This window comes from Dendrobates tinctorius, unplaced genomic scaffold (genome assembly GCF_039654945.1).
Source record: "Dendrobates tinctorius isolate UK_male_01 unplaced genomic scaffold, ASM3965494v1 ptg000372l, whole genome shotgun sequence".
Lineage (NCBI taxonomy): Eukaryota > Metazoa > Chordata > Amphibia > Anura > Dendrobatidae > Dendrobates > Dendrobates tinctorius.
Window position 1 is genome coordinate 575,135 of NW_027362038.1, and position 18,543 is coordinate 593,677.

General features: G+C 45.7%; 1 protein-coding gene across 1 annotated transcript; it reads left to right on the plus strand.

Annotated features, from left to right (window-relative positions):
* The first annotated feature begins 2,481 nt into the window (after positions 1 to 2,481).
* On the plus strand, positions 2,482 to 18,281 carry LOC141075813 (uncharacterized). The gene is made up of 2 exons (XM_073562954.1): positions 2,482 to 2,829; positions 15,385 to 18,281. The coding sequence occupies exon 2, from the start codon at positions 15,537 to 15,539 to the stop codon at positions 17,328 to 17,330; it is 1,794 nt and encodes a 597-aa protein (XP_073419055.1). The 5' UTR covers positions 2,482 to 2,829; positions 15,385 to 15,536; the 3' UTR covers positions 17,331 to 18,281.
* Positions 18,282 to 18,543: the final 262 nt, after the last annotated feature.

The following is an 18,543-nucleotide window of genomic DNA, read 5'->3' on the forward strand; positions in this document are numbered from 1 at the left end:
TCCTATACTTTAGTCTTGTTTTTTCCCAGAGCACCTAAGTTGGGGTTTGAGCCTGTCATATCTACTTTATAGCTGATTGTAGTTAAGGCCTTGTCTCACATAATAAGATTGTTAGCGAGATCGCTGGAACATCACGGATTTTGTGACGCCCCAGCGATCTCGCTACGTGTGACACATAGCGGCGACCACCCCCCCGCCTGATATTGCTGATCGTGCTCAAACATCCTGGACCATTTTTCGTTGTTGGCGTCCCACTGGCCAGCATGCATCGCTGTGTTTGACGCCGACGAGCGACCTTGTTGGTGATGCAGAACTCAGGGACGCAGGCTGGAATCGTTTAGAATAGCTGGTGTGTGACAAGGTCCCAACGACCGCCAAGGTCGCTATACGGATCGCCGGATCGTTGCTGCGTCGCTGAATAGATCTGCCTCTTTGACAGCTTACTAGCGACCATGTAGCGACGCACCAGTGATCCTTACCAGGTCGTATCGTTCTCGGGATCGCTGGAGCGTCGCTAACTGTAACAGTACCCTTACAGTGCCTTGCGAAAGTATTTGGCCCCCTGGAACTTTTCAAGCTTTCCCCACATACTGTACACGCACAATATAATATAATATATATACATATATTATATACATACACACACATATGTATATATATATACATATATATATATATATACTTATATCTACATGCACGCACAATATATACACACACACTTTTGGTCTGTACTGTATCATGCTTCAAACATAAAGATACCAAATGTAAATTTCTGGTGAAGAATCAACAAGTGGGACACAATTGTGAAGTTGAACGAAATTTATTGGTTTATTTTTAATTCCTACTGAATAGACTGTCAGCTGCTTTTTTCTTGCCATAATACAAATTCTAACAGTCTATTCAGTAGGACTATCAGCTGTGCATCCACCAGACTTCTGCACAACACAACTGATGGTCCCAACCCCATTTATAAGTCAAGAAATCCCACTTATTAAACCTGACAGGGCACACCTGTGAAGTGAAAACCATTTCCGGTGACTACCTCTTGAAGCTCATCAAGAGAATGTCAAGAGTGTGCAAAGCAGAAATCAAAGCAAAAGGTGGCTACTTTGAAGAACCTAGAATATAAGACATACAGTATTTTCAGTTGTTTCACACTTTTTTGTTACTTATAAAATTCCACATGTTAATTCATAGTTTTGATAGTTTTGATGCCTTCAGAGTGAATCTACAATTTTCATAGTCATGAAAATAAAGAAAACTCTTTGAATAAGAAGGTGTGTCCAAACTTTTGGTCTGTACTGTGTGTGTATGTATATATATATATTATGCATAATCTGAGTGTATAGCCCTGCCCACTCCTCATAGCCACATTCACTATAATATCCCACATCGTCCCATCAGTCAGAGCCACCGGACTACTACCCCTAATATCCCATATCATCCCGTCAGCCAGAGCCACCGGACTACTACCACTAATATCTCACATCATCCCATAATCCCAAGCCACCGGACTACTACCCCTAATATCCCATATCATCCCGTCAGCCAGAACCACCGGACTACTACCCCTAATATCCCACATCATCTCGTCAGCCAGAGCCACCGGACTACTACCCCTAATATCCCACATCATCCCGTCAGCCAGAGCCACCGGACTACTACCCCTAATATCCCACATCATCCCGTCAGCCAGAGCCACCGGACTACTACCCCTAATATCCCACATCATCCCGTCAGCCAGAGCCACCGGACTACTACCCCTAATATCCCACATCATCCCGTCAGCCAGAGCCACCGGACTACTACCCCTAATATCCCACATCATCCCGTCAGCCAGTGCCACCGGACTTCTACCCCTAATATCCCACATCATCCCATCAGCCAGAGCCACCGGACTACTACCCCTAATATCCCACATCACCCCGTCAGCCAGAGCCACCGGACTACCCCTAATATCCCACATCATCCCGTCAGCCAGAGCCACCGGACTACCCCTAATATCCCACATCATCCCATCAGCCAGAGCCACCGGACTACTACCACTAATATCCCACATCATCCCGTCAGCCAGAGCCACCGGACTACTACCCCTAATATCCCACATCATCCCATCAGCCAGAGCCACCGGACTACTACCACTAATATCCCACATCATCCCATCAGCCAGAGCCACCGGACTACTACCACTAATATCCCACATCATCCCATAATCCCGAGCCACCGGACTACTACCACTAATATCCCACATCATCCCGTCAGCCAGAGCCACCGGACTACTACCCCTAATATCCCACATCATCCCATCAGCCAGAGCCACCGCACTACTACCCCTAATATCCCACATCATCCAGTCAGCCAGAGCCACCGGACTACTACCCCTAATTTTACCCTTCGCCATGACAGCACCCACTGGAGAGAGGGATCCACCCCATAGGAACAGGAAACCTACAGAAAATAAAAGGGGAGGTCTGCCTCTCCTCCTCAGTTGGTTTCCTGTTCCTACGGCATCCACAGGAAGAATCTCCTACACAAGAACACATACCTGGGCCAATGCATGCCGCCTGTGCGGGGTCTGTGGGAAAGGCAGGGGCTGTGGTCCAGATGCAGCGTTGGAGGAGTTTCCATTTGACGGCTCCCTCCTCATCTAGTGGATGGCACGATGGCTGGGTCTGGGGAGGGCCGCCCGGTCTCACTCGGGAGACGCGCCGTCGGCTGCATGAAGCTGCGGGAACACAGCTTCTTACGGGTTCCAATGGTGACCCGGGGATGGAGCTGGGCTTCACGGGCCCCGACCAGCATAGCAGTTGCGTGGGGGGCAGCATTCCGGTAAGGCCTGCATCCTGGATGCAGCCCGGTGCATGAAGCCGAGCTGGCACATGCGCCGACTGACACAGATTTTTCTGCCCCGGAAGTGAAAGTTGGACTTCCGGGGCACACAGGCTGAGGTACAGGTGGTAGGGGAAGTGCTGGTGGCGCATGCGCGATACACCGCAGCCGCTGACCCGGAACTGGATGGGGGACTTCTGGGTCATGGAAAACAAAGGAAAAAATAAAAGGGATGTGTATTATGTTCTATAAAAGCCCCCATGCCGACTACGACCGCCACCGCATTGAACTATACCGGCATCATAGATGCCGGTACAGTTCATAGCAATGATGGATGATCATTCCCTGCTGTGACTCTGACACTTCATTGCGCACTCACTGTGTGCCAGGCAGAGCAGGATACCGGAGCAGTGCGGGCACGAGGAGTTGAGTGTTTTGGTTTTTTTAAATGTAACAGTGACTGTGGGGCCATTCTCGGGGAGGGGAGGGAGAGCTGGTGCATACCATGGGGCAGTGCTGTATACCATTTGATGCTGTGTACCATTTGGTGCTGTATACCATGGTGTTGTGCTGTATACCATATGGGACTGTGCTGTATACCAGTGGGGGGCTGTGCTGTATACCAATGTGGGGCTGTGCTATATACCATGGTGCTGTGCTGTATACCATCTGGGGCTGTGCTGTATACCAATGGGGGCTGTGCTGTATACCATGTGGTGCAGTGCTGTATACCATGTGGTGCAGTGCTGTATACCATGTGGGGCTGTACTATATACCATGTGGGGTTGTGCCATATACCATGTGGTGCTGTGCTATATACCACTTGGGGCTGTGTTATATACTTTGTGGGGCTGTGTTATATACTTTGTGGCTGTGCTATATATTATGTGACTGTGTTATATACCATGATGGGTACATTATACATTATATCCTATGGGGGAGGCTGTGTTATATAATATAGGGGGATACATTATATTCTATGGGGAGGTGGGCTGTATTCTATTCTATTCGGGGCTACATTATATTCTATGGGGGGCTGTATTATATTATATTCTATTGGGGTGATCGCATCATACTCTGAGTGGGCTACATTATACTATATGAGGAGGCTACATTGTATTCTATGGGGGGCTGCATTATAGTCTATGTGGGGCTAGATTATATTGTATGGGGGCTCTATTATATTTTTTGAGGGGGCTACATTATATTCTATTGGGGCTGTATTATACTATATGAGGAGGGCTACATTGTATTCTATGGAGGGGCTACATTATACTATATTAGGGGCTGCCATATATTCTATGGAGCGGCTGCATTATACTATATTAGTGGGCTATATTATATTCTATGGGGAGTTACATTATATTCTTTGGGGTGGCTACATTATGCTCTAAGGGGTGGCTGCATTAAACTGTAAGAGTGGGGCTGCATTTTATTCTATGGGGGTTACATTATATTGTATGGCGGGGCTGCATTATACTCTTTGGGGTGGCTGCATTATGCTCTATGGGGTGGCTGCACTATGCTCTATGGTGTGGCTGCATTATACTGTATCAAGGACTATGGGGAATACATTATACTATATGAAGAACTATGGGGTGCATTATACTATGGGAAGTGAATTGTACTACATGGATGACTATGGCGGTGTATTATACTATATGGAGGACTATGGGGAGTATATTATACTATATGGAGGACTGTAGGGGGTGTATTATACTATATGGAGGACTATGGGGTACATTATATTATATGGAGGACTATGGGGTGTAAACTGTAGATGTGCTGCTGATAACATGATACTGTATGGGGACAGATTGATCCATTAGGGATTGTTCTGTCCCCATCATTCTTTCTCAGACGGTGGAAAGAGGCCGGGAAACAAGTGTTGAACAACTTCAATATTGTCGATCACACTCATTTAGCAGCCTTAACTCAGCACATGTAAATACAATCGAACTACTTCTGTGTGATGTGCAATATGTTAGCATTTGGGGCCCCATTTTAAACTTTGCCTAGGGTCCCACTTTGCCTAAAACCGGCCCTGCTCAAACACATGACATGATGCAGCATTACCGATCACAATCTCTGCCAGTACCTCCAATGTAAGATACACACACCACACTCTTATATGGCCTAATATGTCATATGAGGCCTGTATACCGACCGTACAGACCACACTATCATCCTCCTGTATGCCGTATATAGGCAGAGAGTGCAGTCTGTACAATATCTAAGATGGCGACAGTCTGTATGTCTTATAGGGGGCCTAATAGGAGACGACAGTCTGTATGTCTCATAGGAGGCCGACAGTCTGTATGTCTTATAAGGGGCCTAATAGGAGGCCGACAGTCTCTATGTCTTATAGGAGTCCGACAGTCTGTATGTCTCCTAGGAGGCCTAATAAGAGGCCAACAGCCTGTATGTCATATACGAGGTCAATATTCCGTACATACCGCAATATCGGCATCCTATTTACTGTACATACCACACTTATGGAAAGTATCTATTATAGGAGACTGAGTCTGTATGTGATATAGGATGCCAAGAGTACAGTCTGTATGATATATAGGAGGCTGAGAGTGCGGTCTGTACGATATATAGGAGGCTGAGAGTGCGGTCTGTACGATATATAGGAGGCTGAGAGTGCAGTCTGTATGATATATAGGAGGCTGAGAGTGCGGTCTGTTCGATATATAGGAGGCTGAGAGTGCGGTCTGTACGATATATTGGAGGCTGAGAGTACAGTCTGTATGATATATAGGAGGCTGAGAGTGCGGTCTGTACAATAGAAAGGAGGCTGAGTGCGGTCTGTACGATATATAGGAGGCTGAGAGTGCGGTCTGTTCGATATATAGGAGGCTGAGAGTGCGGTCTGTTCGATATATAGGAGGCTGAGAGTGCGGTCTGTATGATATATTGGAGGCTGAGAGTGCGGTCTGTACGATATATAGGAGGCTGAGAGTGCGGTCTGTACGATATATAGGAGGCTGAGAGTGCGGTCTGTATGATATATAGGAGGCTGAGAGTGCGGTCTGTACGATATATTGGAGGCTGAGAGTGCGGTCTGTACGATATATAGGAGGCTGAGAGTGCGGTCTGTATGATATATTGGAGGCTGAGGGTGCGGTCTTTACGATATATAGGAGGCTGAGAGTGCGGTCTGTACGATATATAGGAGGCTGAGAGTGCGGTCTGTATGATATATTGGAGGCTGAGAGTGCGGTCTGTTCGATATATAGGAGGCTGAGAGTGCGGTCTGTACGATAGAAAGGAGGCTGAGTGCGGTCTGTACGATATATAGGAGGCTGAGAGGGCGGTCTGTACGATATATAGGAGGCTGAGAGTGCGGTCTGTACGATATATAGGAGGCTGAGAGTGCGGTCTGTACGATATATAGGAGGCTGAGAGTGCGGTCTGTACGATATATAGGAGGCTGAGAGTGCGGTCTGTACGATATATAGGAGGCTGAGAGTGCGGTCTGTACGATATATAGGAGGCTGAGAGTGCGGTCTGTACGATATATAGGAGGCTGAGAGTGCGGTCTGTACGATATATGGGAGGCTGAGAGTGCGGTCTGTATGATATATAGGAGGCTGAGAGTGCGGTCTGTATGATATATAGGAGGCTGAGAGTGCGGTCTGTACGATATATGGGAGGCTGAGAGTGCGGTCTTTATAATATATAGGAGGCTGAGAGTGCGGTCTGTACAATAGAAAGGAGGCTGAGTGCGGTCTGTACGATATATTGGAGGCTGAGAGTGCGGTCTGTACGATATATAGGAGGCTGAGAGTGCGGTCTGTACGATATATTGGAGGCTGAGAGTGCGGTCTGTACGATATATAGGAGGCTGAGAATGCGGCCTGTACGATATATTGGAGGCTGAAAGTGCGGTCTGTACGATATATTGGAGGCTGAGAGTGCGGTCTTTACGATATATTGGAGGCTGAGAGTGCGGTCTGTATGATATATTGGAGGCTGAGAGTGCGGTCTGTACGATATGTTGGAGGCTGAGAGTGCGGTCTGTACGATATATTGGAGGCTGAGAGTGCGGTCTGTACGATATATTGGAGGCTGAGAGTGCGGTCTGTATGATATATTGGAGGCTGAGAGTGCGGTCTGTATGATATATTGGAGGCTGAGGGTGCGGTCTTTACGATATATAGGAGGCTGAGGGTGCGGTCTTTACGATATATAGGAGGCTGAGAGTGCGGTCTGTACGATATATTGGAGGCTGAGAGTGCGGTCTGTACGATATATTGGAGGCTGAGAGTGCGGTCTGTATGATATATTGGAGGCTGAGAGTGCGGTCTGTACGATATATTGGAGGCTGAGAGTGCGATCTGTACGATATATTGGAGGCTGAGAGTGCGGTCTGTACGATATATTGGAGGCTGAGAGTGCGGTCTGTACGATATATTGGAGGCTGAGAGTGCGGTCTGTACGATATATTGGAGGCTGAGAGTGCGGTCTGTATGATATATTGGAGGCTGAGGGTGCGGTCTTTACGATATATAGGAGGCTGAGAGTGCGGTCTGTACGATATATTGGAGGCTGAGAGTGCGGTCTGTACGATATATTGGAGGCTGAGAGTGCGGTCTGTACGATATATTGGAGGCTGAGAGTGCGGTCTGTACGATATATTGGAGGCTGAGAGTGCGGTCTGTACGATATATTGGAGGCTGAGAGTGCGGTCTGTACGATATATTGGAGGCTGAGAGTGCGGTCTGTACGATATATAGGAGGCTGAGAGTGCGGTCTGTACGATATATTGGAGGCTGAGAGTGCGGTCTGTATGATATATTGGAGGCTGAGGGTGCGGTCTTTACGATATATAGGAGGCTGAGAGTGCGGTCTGTACGATATATTGGAGGCTGAGAGTGCGGTCTGTACGATATATTGGAGGCTGAGAGTGCGGTCTGTACGATATATTGGAGGCTGTGAGTGCGGTCTGTATGATATATTGGAGGCTGAGAGTGCGGTCTGTATGATATATTGGAGGCTGAGGGTGCGGTCTTTACGATATATAGGAGGCTGAGAGTGCGGTCTGTATGATATATTGGAGGCTGAGAGTGCGGTCTGTATGATATATTGGAGGCTGAGAGTGCGGCCTCTACGATATATTGGAGGCTGAGAGTGCGGTCTGTATGATATATTGGAGGCTGAGAGTGCGGTCTTTACGATATATAGGAGGCTGAGAGTGCGGTCTGTACGATATATTGGAGGCTGAGAGTGCGGTCTGTACGATATATTGGAGGCTGAGAGTGCGGTCTGTACGATATATTGGAGGCTGAGAGTGCGGTCTGTACGATATATTGGAGGCTGAGAGTGCGATCTGTACGATATATTGGAGGCTGAGAGTGCGGTCTGTACGATATATTGGAGGCTGCGAGTGCGGTCTGTACGATATATTGGAGGCTGAGAGTGCGGTCTGTACGATATATTGGAGGCTGAGAGTGCGGTCTGTATGATATATTGGAGGCTGAGAGTGTGGTCTGTATGATATATAGGAGGCTGAGAGTGCGGTCTGTATGATATATTGGAGGCTGAGGGTGCAGTCTTTACGATATATAGGAGGCTGAGAGTGCGGTCTGTACGATATATTGGAGGCTGAGAGTGCGGTCTGTATGATATATTGGAGGCTGAGAGTGCGGTCTGTATGATATATTGGAGGTTGAGGGTGCGGTCTTTACGATATATAGGAGGCTGAGAGTGCGGTCTGTACGATATATTGGAGGCTGAGAGTGCGGTCTGTACGATATATTGGAGGCTGAGAGTGCGGTCTGTACGATATATTGGAGGCTGAGAGTGCGGTCTGTACGATATATTGGAGGCTGAGAGTGCGGTCTGTACGATATATTGGAGGCTGAGAGTGCGGTCTGTACGATATATAGGAGGCTGAGAGTGCGGTCTGTATGATATATTGGAGGCTGAGAGTGCGGTCTGTATGATATATTGGAGGCTGAGGGTGCGGTCTTTACGATATATAGGAGGCTGAGAGTGCGGTCTGTATGATATATTGGAGGCTGAGAGTGCGGTCTGTACGATATATTGGAGGCTGAGAGTGCGGTCTGTACGATATATTGGAGGCTGAGAGTGCGGTCTGTACGATATATTGGAGGCTGAGAGTGCGGTCTGTATGATATATTGGAGGCTGAGAGTGCGGTCTGTATGATATATTGGAGGCTGAGGGTGCGGTCTTTACGATATATAGGAGGCTGAGAGTGCGGTCTGTATGATATATTGGAGGCTGAGAGTGCGGTCTGTATGATATATTGGAGGCTGAGAGTGCGGCCTGTACGATATATTGGAGGCTGAGAGTGCGGTCTGTATGATATATTGGAGGCTGAGAGTGCGGTCTGTATGATATATAGGAGGCTGAGAGTGCGGTCTGTTCGATATATAGGAGGCTGAGAGTGTGGTCTGTATGATATATTGGAGGCTGAGGGTGCGGTCTTTACGATATATAGGAGGCTGAGAGTGCGGTCTGTATGATATATAGGAGGCTGAGAGTGTGGTCTGTATGATATATTGGAGGCTGAGGGTGCGGTCTTTACGATATATAGGAGGCTGAGAGTGCGGTCTGTATGATATATAGGAGGCTGAGAGTGTGGTCTGTATGATATATTGGAGGCTGAGGGTGCGGTCTTTACGATATATAGGAGGCTGAGAGTGCGGTCTGTATGATATATAGGAGGCTGAGAGTGTGGTCTGTATGATATATTGGAGGCTGAGAGTGCGGTCTGTATGATATATAGGAGGCTGAGAGTGCGGTCTGTATGATATATAGGAGGCTGAGAGTGTGGTCTGTATGATATATTGGAGGCTGAGGGTGCGGTCTTTACGATATATAGGAGGCTGAGAGTGCGGTCTGTATGATATATAGGAGGCTGAGAGTGTGGTCTGTATGATATATTGGAGGCTGAGGGTGCGGTCTTTACGATATATAGGAGGCTGAGAGTGCGGTCTGTATGATATATAGGAAGCTGAGAGTGTGGTCTGTATGATATATTGGAGGCTGAGAGTGCGGTCTGTATGATATATAGGAGGCTGAGAGTGCGGTCTGTATGATATATAGGAGGCTGAGAGTGTGGTCTGTATGATATATTGGAGGCTGAGGGTGCGGTCTTTACGATATATAGGAGGCGGAGAGTGCGGTCTGTATGATATATAGGAGGCTGAGAGTGTGGTCTGTATGATATATTGGAGGCTGAGAGTGCGGTCTGTATGATATATAGGAGGCTGAGAGTGCGGTCTGTTCGATATATAGGAGGCTGAGAGTGTGGTCTGTATGATATATTGGAGGCTGAGGGTGCGGTCTTTACGATATATAGGAGGCTGAGAGTGCGGTCTGTATGATATATAGGAGGCTGAGAGTGTGGTCTGTATGATATATTGGAGGCTGAGGGTGCGGTCTTTACGATATATAGGAGGCTGAGAGTGCGGTCTGTATGATATATAGGAGGCTGAGAGTGTGGTCTGTATGATATATTGGAGGCTGAGAGTGCGGTCTGTATGATATATAGGAGGCTGAGAGTGCGGTCTGTATGATATATAGGAGGCTGAGAGTGTGGTCTGTATGATATATTGGAGGCTGAGAGTGCGGTCTGTATGATATATAGGAGGCTGAGAGTGCGGTCTGTATGATATATAGGAGGCTGAGAGTGCGGTCTGTACGATATATTGGAGGCTGAGAGTGCGGTCTATACGATATATTGGAGGCTGAGAGTGCGGTCTGTACGATATATTGGAGGCTGAGAGTGCGGTCTGTACGATATATAGGAGGCTGAGAGTGAGGTCTGTACGATATATTGGAGGCTGAGAGTGCGGTCTGTACGATATATAGGAGGCTGAGAGTGCAGTCTATGATATATTGGAGGCTGAGAGTGCGGTCTTTACGATATATAGGAGGCTGAGAGTGCGGTCTTTACGATATATAGGAGGCTGAGAGTGCGGTCTGTACGATATATTGGAGGCTGAGGGTGCGGTCTTTACGATATATAGGAGGCTGAGAGTGCGGTCTGTACGATATATAGGAGGCTGAGAGTGAGGTCTGTACGATATATTGGAGGCTGAGAGTGCGGTCTGTATGATATATAGGAGGCTGAGAGTGCAGTCTGTACGATATATAGGAGGCTGAGAGTGAGGTCTGTACGATATATTGGAGGCTGAGAGTGCGGTCTGTATGATATATAGGAGGCTGAGAGTGCAGTCTGTACGATATATAGGAGGCTGAGAGTGCGGTCTGTACGATATATTGGAGGCTGAGAGTGCGGTCTGTATGATATATAGGAGGCTGAGAGTGCAGTCTGTACGATATATAGGAGGCTGAGAGTGAGGTCTGTACGATATATAGGAGGCTGAGAGTGCGGTCTGTACGATATATTGGAGGCTGAGAGTGCGGTCTGTACGATATATAGGAGGCTGAGAGTGAGGTCTGTACGATATATTGGAGGCTGAGAGTGCGGTCTGTACGATATATAGGAGGCTGAGAGTGCAGTCTATGATATATTGGAGGCTGAGAGTGCGGTCTTTACGATATATAGGAGGCTGAGGGTGCGGTCTTTACGATATATAGGAGGCTGAGAGTGCGGTCTGTACGATATATTGGAGGCTGAGAGTGCGGTCTGTACGATATATTGGAGGCTGAGAGTGCGGTCTGTACGATATATTGGAGGCTGAGAGTGCGGTCTGTACGATATATTGGAGGCTGAGAGTGCGATCTGTACGATATATTGGAGGCTGAGAGTGCGGTCTGTACGATATATTGGAGGCTGAGAGTGCGGTCTGTACGATATATTGGAGGCTGAGAGTGCGGTCTGTACGATATATTGGAGGCTGAGAGTGCGGTCTGTATGATATATTGGAGGCTGAGAGTGTGGTCTGTATGATATATAGGAGGCTGAGAGTGCGGTCTGTATGATATATTGGAGGCTGAGGGTGCAGTCTTTACGATATATAGGAGGCTGAGAGTGCGGTCTGTACGATATATTGGAGGCTGAGAGTGCGGTCTGTATGATATATTGGAGGCTGAGAGTGCGGTCTGTATGATATATTGGAGGTTGAGGGTGCGGTCTTTACGATATATAGGAGGCTGAGAGTGCGGTCTGTACGATATATTGGAGGCTGAGAGTGCGGTCTGTACGATATATTGGAGGCTGAGAGTGCGGTCTGTACGATATATTGGAGGCTGAGAGTGCGGTCTGTACGATATATTGGAGGCTGAGAGTGCGGTCTGTACGATATATTGGAGGCTGAGAGTGCGGTCTGTACGATATATAGGAGGCTGAGAGTGCGGTCTGTATGATATATTGGAGGCTGAGAGTGCGGTCTGTATGATATATTGGAGGCTGAGGGTGCGGTCTTTACGATATATAGGAGGCTGAGAGTGCGGTCTGTATGATATATTGGAGGCTGAGAGTGCGGTCTGTACGATATATTGGAGGCTGAGAGTGCGGTCTGTACGATATATTGGAGGCTGAGAGTGCGGTCTGTACGATATATTGGAGGCTGAGAGTGCGGTCTGTATGATATATTGGAGGCTGAGAGTGCGGTCTGTATGATATATTGGAGGCTGAGGGTGCGGTCTTTACGATATATAGGAGGCTGAGAGTGCGGTCTGTATGATATATTGGAGGCTGAGAGTGCGGTCTGTATGATATATTGGAGGCTGAGAGTGCGGCCTGTACGATATATTGGAGGCTGAGAGTGCGGTCTGTATGATATATTGGAGGCTGAGAGTGCGGTCTGTATGATATATAGGAGGCTGAGAGTGCGGTCTGTTCGATATATAGGAGGCTGAGAGTGTGGTCTGTATGATATATTGGAGGCTGAGGGTGCGGTCTTTACGATATATAGGAGGCTGAGAGTGCGGTCTGTATGATATATAGGAGGCTGAGAGTGTGGTCTGTATGATATATTGGAGGCTGAGGGTGCGGTCTTTACGATATATAGGAGGCTGAGAGTGCGGTCTGTATGATATATAGGAGGCTGAGAGTGTGGTCTGTATGATATATTGGAGGCTGAGGGTGCGGTCTTTACGATATATAGGAGGCTGAGAGTGCGGTCTGTATGATATATAGGAGGCTGAGAGTGTGGTCTGTATGATATATTGGAGGCTGAGAGTGCGGTCTGTATGATATATAGGAGGCTGAGAGTGCGGTCTGTATGATATATAGGAGGCTGAGAGTGTGGTCTGTATGATATATTGGAGGCTGAGGGTGCGGTCTTTACGATATATAGGAGGCTGAGAGTGCGGTCTGTATGATATATAGGAGGCTGAGAGTGTGGTCTGTATGATATATTGGAGGCTGAGGGTGCGGTCTTTACGATATATAGGAGGCTGAGAGTGCGGTCTGTATGATATATAGGAGGCTGAGAGTGTGGTCTGTATGATATATTGGAGGCTGAGAGTGCGGTCTGTATGATATATAGGAGGCTGAGAGTGCGGTCTGTATGATATATAGGAGGCTGAGAGTGTGGTCTGTATGATATATTGGAGGCTGAGGGTGCGGTCTTTACGATATATAGGAGGCGGAGAGTGCGGTCTGTATGATATATAGGAGGCTGAGAGTGTGGTCTGTATGATATATTGGAGGCTGAGTGCGGTCTGTATGATATATAGGAGGCTGAGAGTGCGGTCTGTTCGATATATAGGAGGCTGAGAGTGTGGTCTGTATGATATATTGGAGGCTGAGGGTGCGGTCTTTACGATATATAGGAGGCTGAGAGTGCGGTCTGTATGATATATAGGAGGCTGAGAGTGTGGTCTGTATGATATATTGGAGGCTGAGGGTGCGGTCTTTACGATATATAGGAGGCTGAGAGTGCGGTCTGTATGATATATAGGAGGCTGAGAGTGTGGTCTGTATGATATATTGGAGGCTGAGAGTGCGGTCTGTATGATATATAGGAGGCTGAGAGTGCGGTCTGTATGATATATAGGAGGCTGAGAGTGTGGTCTGTATGATATATTGGAGGCTGAGAGTGCGGTCTGTATGATATATAGGAGGCTGAGAGTGCGGTCTGTATGATATATAGGAGGCTGAGAGTGCGGTCTGTACGATATATTGGAGGCTGAGAGTGCGGTCTATACGATATATTGGAGGCTGAGAGTGCGGTCTGTACGATATATTGGAGGCTGAGAGTGCGGTCTGTACGATATATAGGAGGCTGAGAGTGAGGTCTGTACGATATATTGGAGGCTGAGAGTGCGGTCTGTACGATATATAGGAGGCTGAGAGTGCAGTCTATGATATATTGGAGGCTGAGAGTGCGGTCTTTACGATATATAGGAGGCTGAGAGTGCGGTCTTTACGATATATAGGAGGCTGAGAGTGCGGTCTGTACGATATATTGGAGGCTGAGGGTGCGGTCTTTACGATATATAGGAGGCTGAGAGTGCGGTCTGTACGATATATAGGAGGCTGAGAGTGAGGTCTGTACGATATATTGGAGGCTGAGAGTGCGGTCTGTATGATATATAGGAGGCTGAGAGTGCAGTCTGTACGATATATAGGAGGCTGAGAGTGAGGTCTGTACGATATATTGGAGGCTGAGAGTGCGGTCTGTATGATATATAGGAGGCTGAGAGTGCAGTCTGTACGATATATAGGAGGCTGAGAGTGCGGTCTGTACGATATATTGGAGGCTGAGAGTGCGGTCTGTATGATATATAGGAGGCTGAGAGTGCAGTCTGTACGATATATAGGAGGCTGAGAGTGAGGTCTGTACGATATATAGGAGGCTGAGAGTGCGGTCTGTACGATATATTGGAGGCTGAGAGTGCGGTCTGTACGATATATAGGAGGCTGAGAGTGAGGTCTGTACGATATATTGGAGGCTGAGAGTGCGGTCTGTACGATATATAGGAGGCTGAGAGTGCAGTCTATGATATATTGGAGGCTGAGAGTGCGGTCTTTACGATATATAGGAGGCTGAGGGTGCGGTCTTTACGATATATAGGAGGCTGAGAGTGCGGTCTGTACGATATATTGGAGGCTGAGGGTGCGGTCTTTACGATATATAGGAGGCTGAGAGTGCGGTCTGTATGATATATTGGAGGCTGAGGGTGCGGTCTTTACGATATATAGGAGGCTGAGAGTGTGGTCTGTATGATATATTGGAGGCTGAGAGTGCGGTCTTTACGATATATAGGAGGCTGAGAGTGCGGTCTTTACGATATATTGGAGGCTGAGAGTGCGGTCTGTATGATATATTGGAGGCTGAGAGTGTGGTCTGTACGATATATTGGAGGCTGAGAGCGTTCTCTTTTGCACACTGTACAGCTTGCAAAAAGGCACACGTTTTAGTGGGAGAGGCCAAAAAATGAACACGTAATAAAACTGTTTATGGTAGCCATAGGGTGGGCCCTAGGCATCCCAGTCCGACCCTGTTCATCCAACAAGATTTTCTATTAGACTGTGAACTGTCCTTGTCTTGGTAAATAAAGTTTATTACATAGCTTGCCATTTTTATGGACAGTTTAAGTAGAAATGTTCAAATACATAAAACTCAAGGATATTTTATTAAAAAATAATTGTTTTTTTATCTTAGCAGATGACTATAACAGGAGATCAGAGGGACAGCTGACATCTTCAACTTTTAAATCTGATGATCTTGAGATCCTACGAGATAGAACTGAAGTGATTGCTGTTACTCCAGATATATCATTATCCATTCACAGCAAAGATTTCTCATCTGATCCTATGAAACAGGTCCCATCTTCTGATTCATTACTGACTACTAAGGAAAATCAAAGTCACAAAAGAGGCAATAAAAAGCCAACTGCTCCTAAAGCAAAGAAGCCATATTCATGTTCAGAATGTGGGAAGTATTTTACATGGAAATCACATTTTGTTACTCACCAGAGAACTCACGCAGGAGCGAAACCTTTTTCCTGTTCAGAAGCTGGGAAATATTTTGCACAGAAATCAAATTTAATTAACTACCAGAGAGCTCGTCCAGGGGAGAAGCCTTTTTCATGTTCAGAATGTGGGAAATGTTTTACAAAGAAATCAACTTTTGTTACCCACCAGAGAACTCATACAGGGGAGAAGCCTTTTTCCTGTTCAGAATGTGGGAAATATTTTGCACAGAAATCAACTTTTGTTACCCACCAGAGAACTCATACAGGGGAGAAGCCTTTTTCCTGTTCAGAATGTGGGAAATATTTTGCAAAGAAATCAACTTTTGTTACCCACCAGAGAACTCATACAGGGGAGAAGCCTTTTTCCTGTTCAGAATGTGGGAAATATTTTGCACAGAAATCAACTTTTGTTACCCACCAGAGAACTCACACAGGGGAGAAACCTTTTTCATGTTCAGAATGTGGGAAATGTTTTAACAATAAATCCGATTGTGTTCATCACCAGAGAATTCACACTGGAGAAAAACCTTTTTCATGTTTAGAATGTGGGAAATGTTTTGCAAAGAAATCAACTTTTGTTACCCACCAGAGAACTCACACAGGGGAGAAGCTTTTTTCCTGTTCAGAATGTGGGAAATATTTTGCACAGAAATCAACTTTTGTTACCCACCAGAGAACTCACACAGGGGAGAAACCTTTTTCATGTTCAGAATGTGGGAAATGTTTTGCACAGAAATCAACTTTTGTTACCCACCAAAGAAATCACACAGGGGAGAAGCCTTTTTCCTGTTCAGAATGTGGGAAATGTTTTGCACAGAAATCACAATTTGTTACCCACAGGAGAACTCACACAGGGGAGAAGCCTTTTTCATGTTCAGAATGTGGGAAATGTTTTAACAATAAATCCGATTGTGTTAATCACCAGAGAATCCACACAGGGGAGAAGCCTTTTTCTTGTTCAGAATGTGGGAAATGTTTTGCACGTAAATCACATTTTGTTATCCACCAAAGAACTCACACAGGGGAGAAGCCTTTTTCATGTTCAGAATGTGGGAAATGTTTTAACAATAAATCAGGTTGTGTTAAGCACCAGAGAACTCACACAGGGGAGAAGCCTTTTTTATGTTCAGAATGTGGGAAATGTTTTAAATGGAAAATAGATTTTGATCGCCATCAGAGAACTCACACAGAGGAGAAGCCTTTTTCCTGTTCAGAATGTGGGAAATATTTTAACCGGAAATCAGATTTGGTTAATCACCAAAGAACTCACACAGGGGAGAAGCCTTTTTCCTGTTCAGAATGTGGCAAATCTTTTAACTACAAAGGGAATCTTGATGAACACCAAAGAACCCACACAGGAGAGAAGCCTTTTTCATGTTCAGAATGTGGGAAACGTTTTACTCAGAAACCAAATCTTGTTAAACATCAGAGAATTCACACAGCAGAGAAGCCATATTCATGTTCAGAATGTGGGAAATATTTTAAATGGAAAATAAGTCTTGATAGCCATCAAAGAACCCACACAGGGGAGGAGCCTTTTTCATGTTCAGAATGTGGCAAATGTTTTAACAATAAATCAAATTGTGTTAAGCACCAGAGAACTCACACAGAGGAGAAGCCTTTTTCCTGTTAATGTGGGAAATATTTTAACCACAAAGCGCTCCTTGATCGCCATCAGAGCAGGCACACAGAAGTGAAGCCTTTTTCATTTTCTTAATGTTGGAAATATTTTACTTGGAAATCATCTGTTAATAAACATCAGAGTCGTCACATAGGGGAGAAGCCTTTTTTATATTCATAGTGTCGGAGTAGTTTTAACCCAAACTGAATCTTCTTAAATGGGTTGTCTCTTGTCATTCCTCATGTTTGCTGACATAAAACTAAACTTTATTAATTCCAAATGTAAAACTATACCCATAATTCACCCTCTGAAGGTTAGTCAGAAGGTGACTAATAGAAAAAAACATATACCCCACAGTTCAATATATCGGGTGAGGTGACGTATAAACACTCACTCTCCAAGCCTCTCATTTCTACGGGCTTCATCGTCCTCACCAAAGGCGACTCATCAGGAGACTATTTAATATTGACCTATATTCAAGCAAGACTAGACAAAAAAAACTAAAATCATGTATCATGTTATTCGAAACAGTCAGAAAAGTAGTCCCATATTGGCAGATCCCAGACCTCAAACTATATACTTCTGAAGTGTATAAGCCACTCCAGTGTCAGGAATAGATAGTATGATTTTGAATTTACCAAATGGCGGCAATGAAACAAAGAGTGAAAAATTTAAAGGGGTCTGAATACTTTCCATACCCACTGTAAAAATAACTCCTCTTTATTAGGTAAAGTATAAAAGAATTGCAGCATTTTCCGATACCCGTCGCGTCTCCATTTTTTATGATCTCGCATTGGGTGAGGGCTTATTTTTTACTTGCCGAGCTGATGTTTTTAATGGAGACCATTTTGATGCAGATACGATCTTGTGATCGGCCGTTATTGCATTTTAATGCAACGTTGCGGCAACCAAAAAAAGTAATTCTGGCGTTTTGACCTTTTTTCTCGTTACGCCATTTAGCGATCGGGTTAATTCTTTTTTATATTGATAAATCGGGCGATTCTGAACGCGGCTATAACAAGTATGTGTATGTTTGATTTTTTTATTGCTGTATTTTGAAAGAGGGGTGATTTGAACTTTTATATTTTTTTAACATTTTTAACTTTTTTTTACTTTTGGCATTGTGAAGACATACAGCATTGTATCTTAATTAACCAGATGAATATTTTTTAGCAAACGAAGAATAATAGAATGTTATCTGTATGTTGGCTTTAAATGTAAGTGT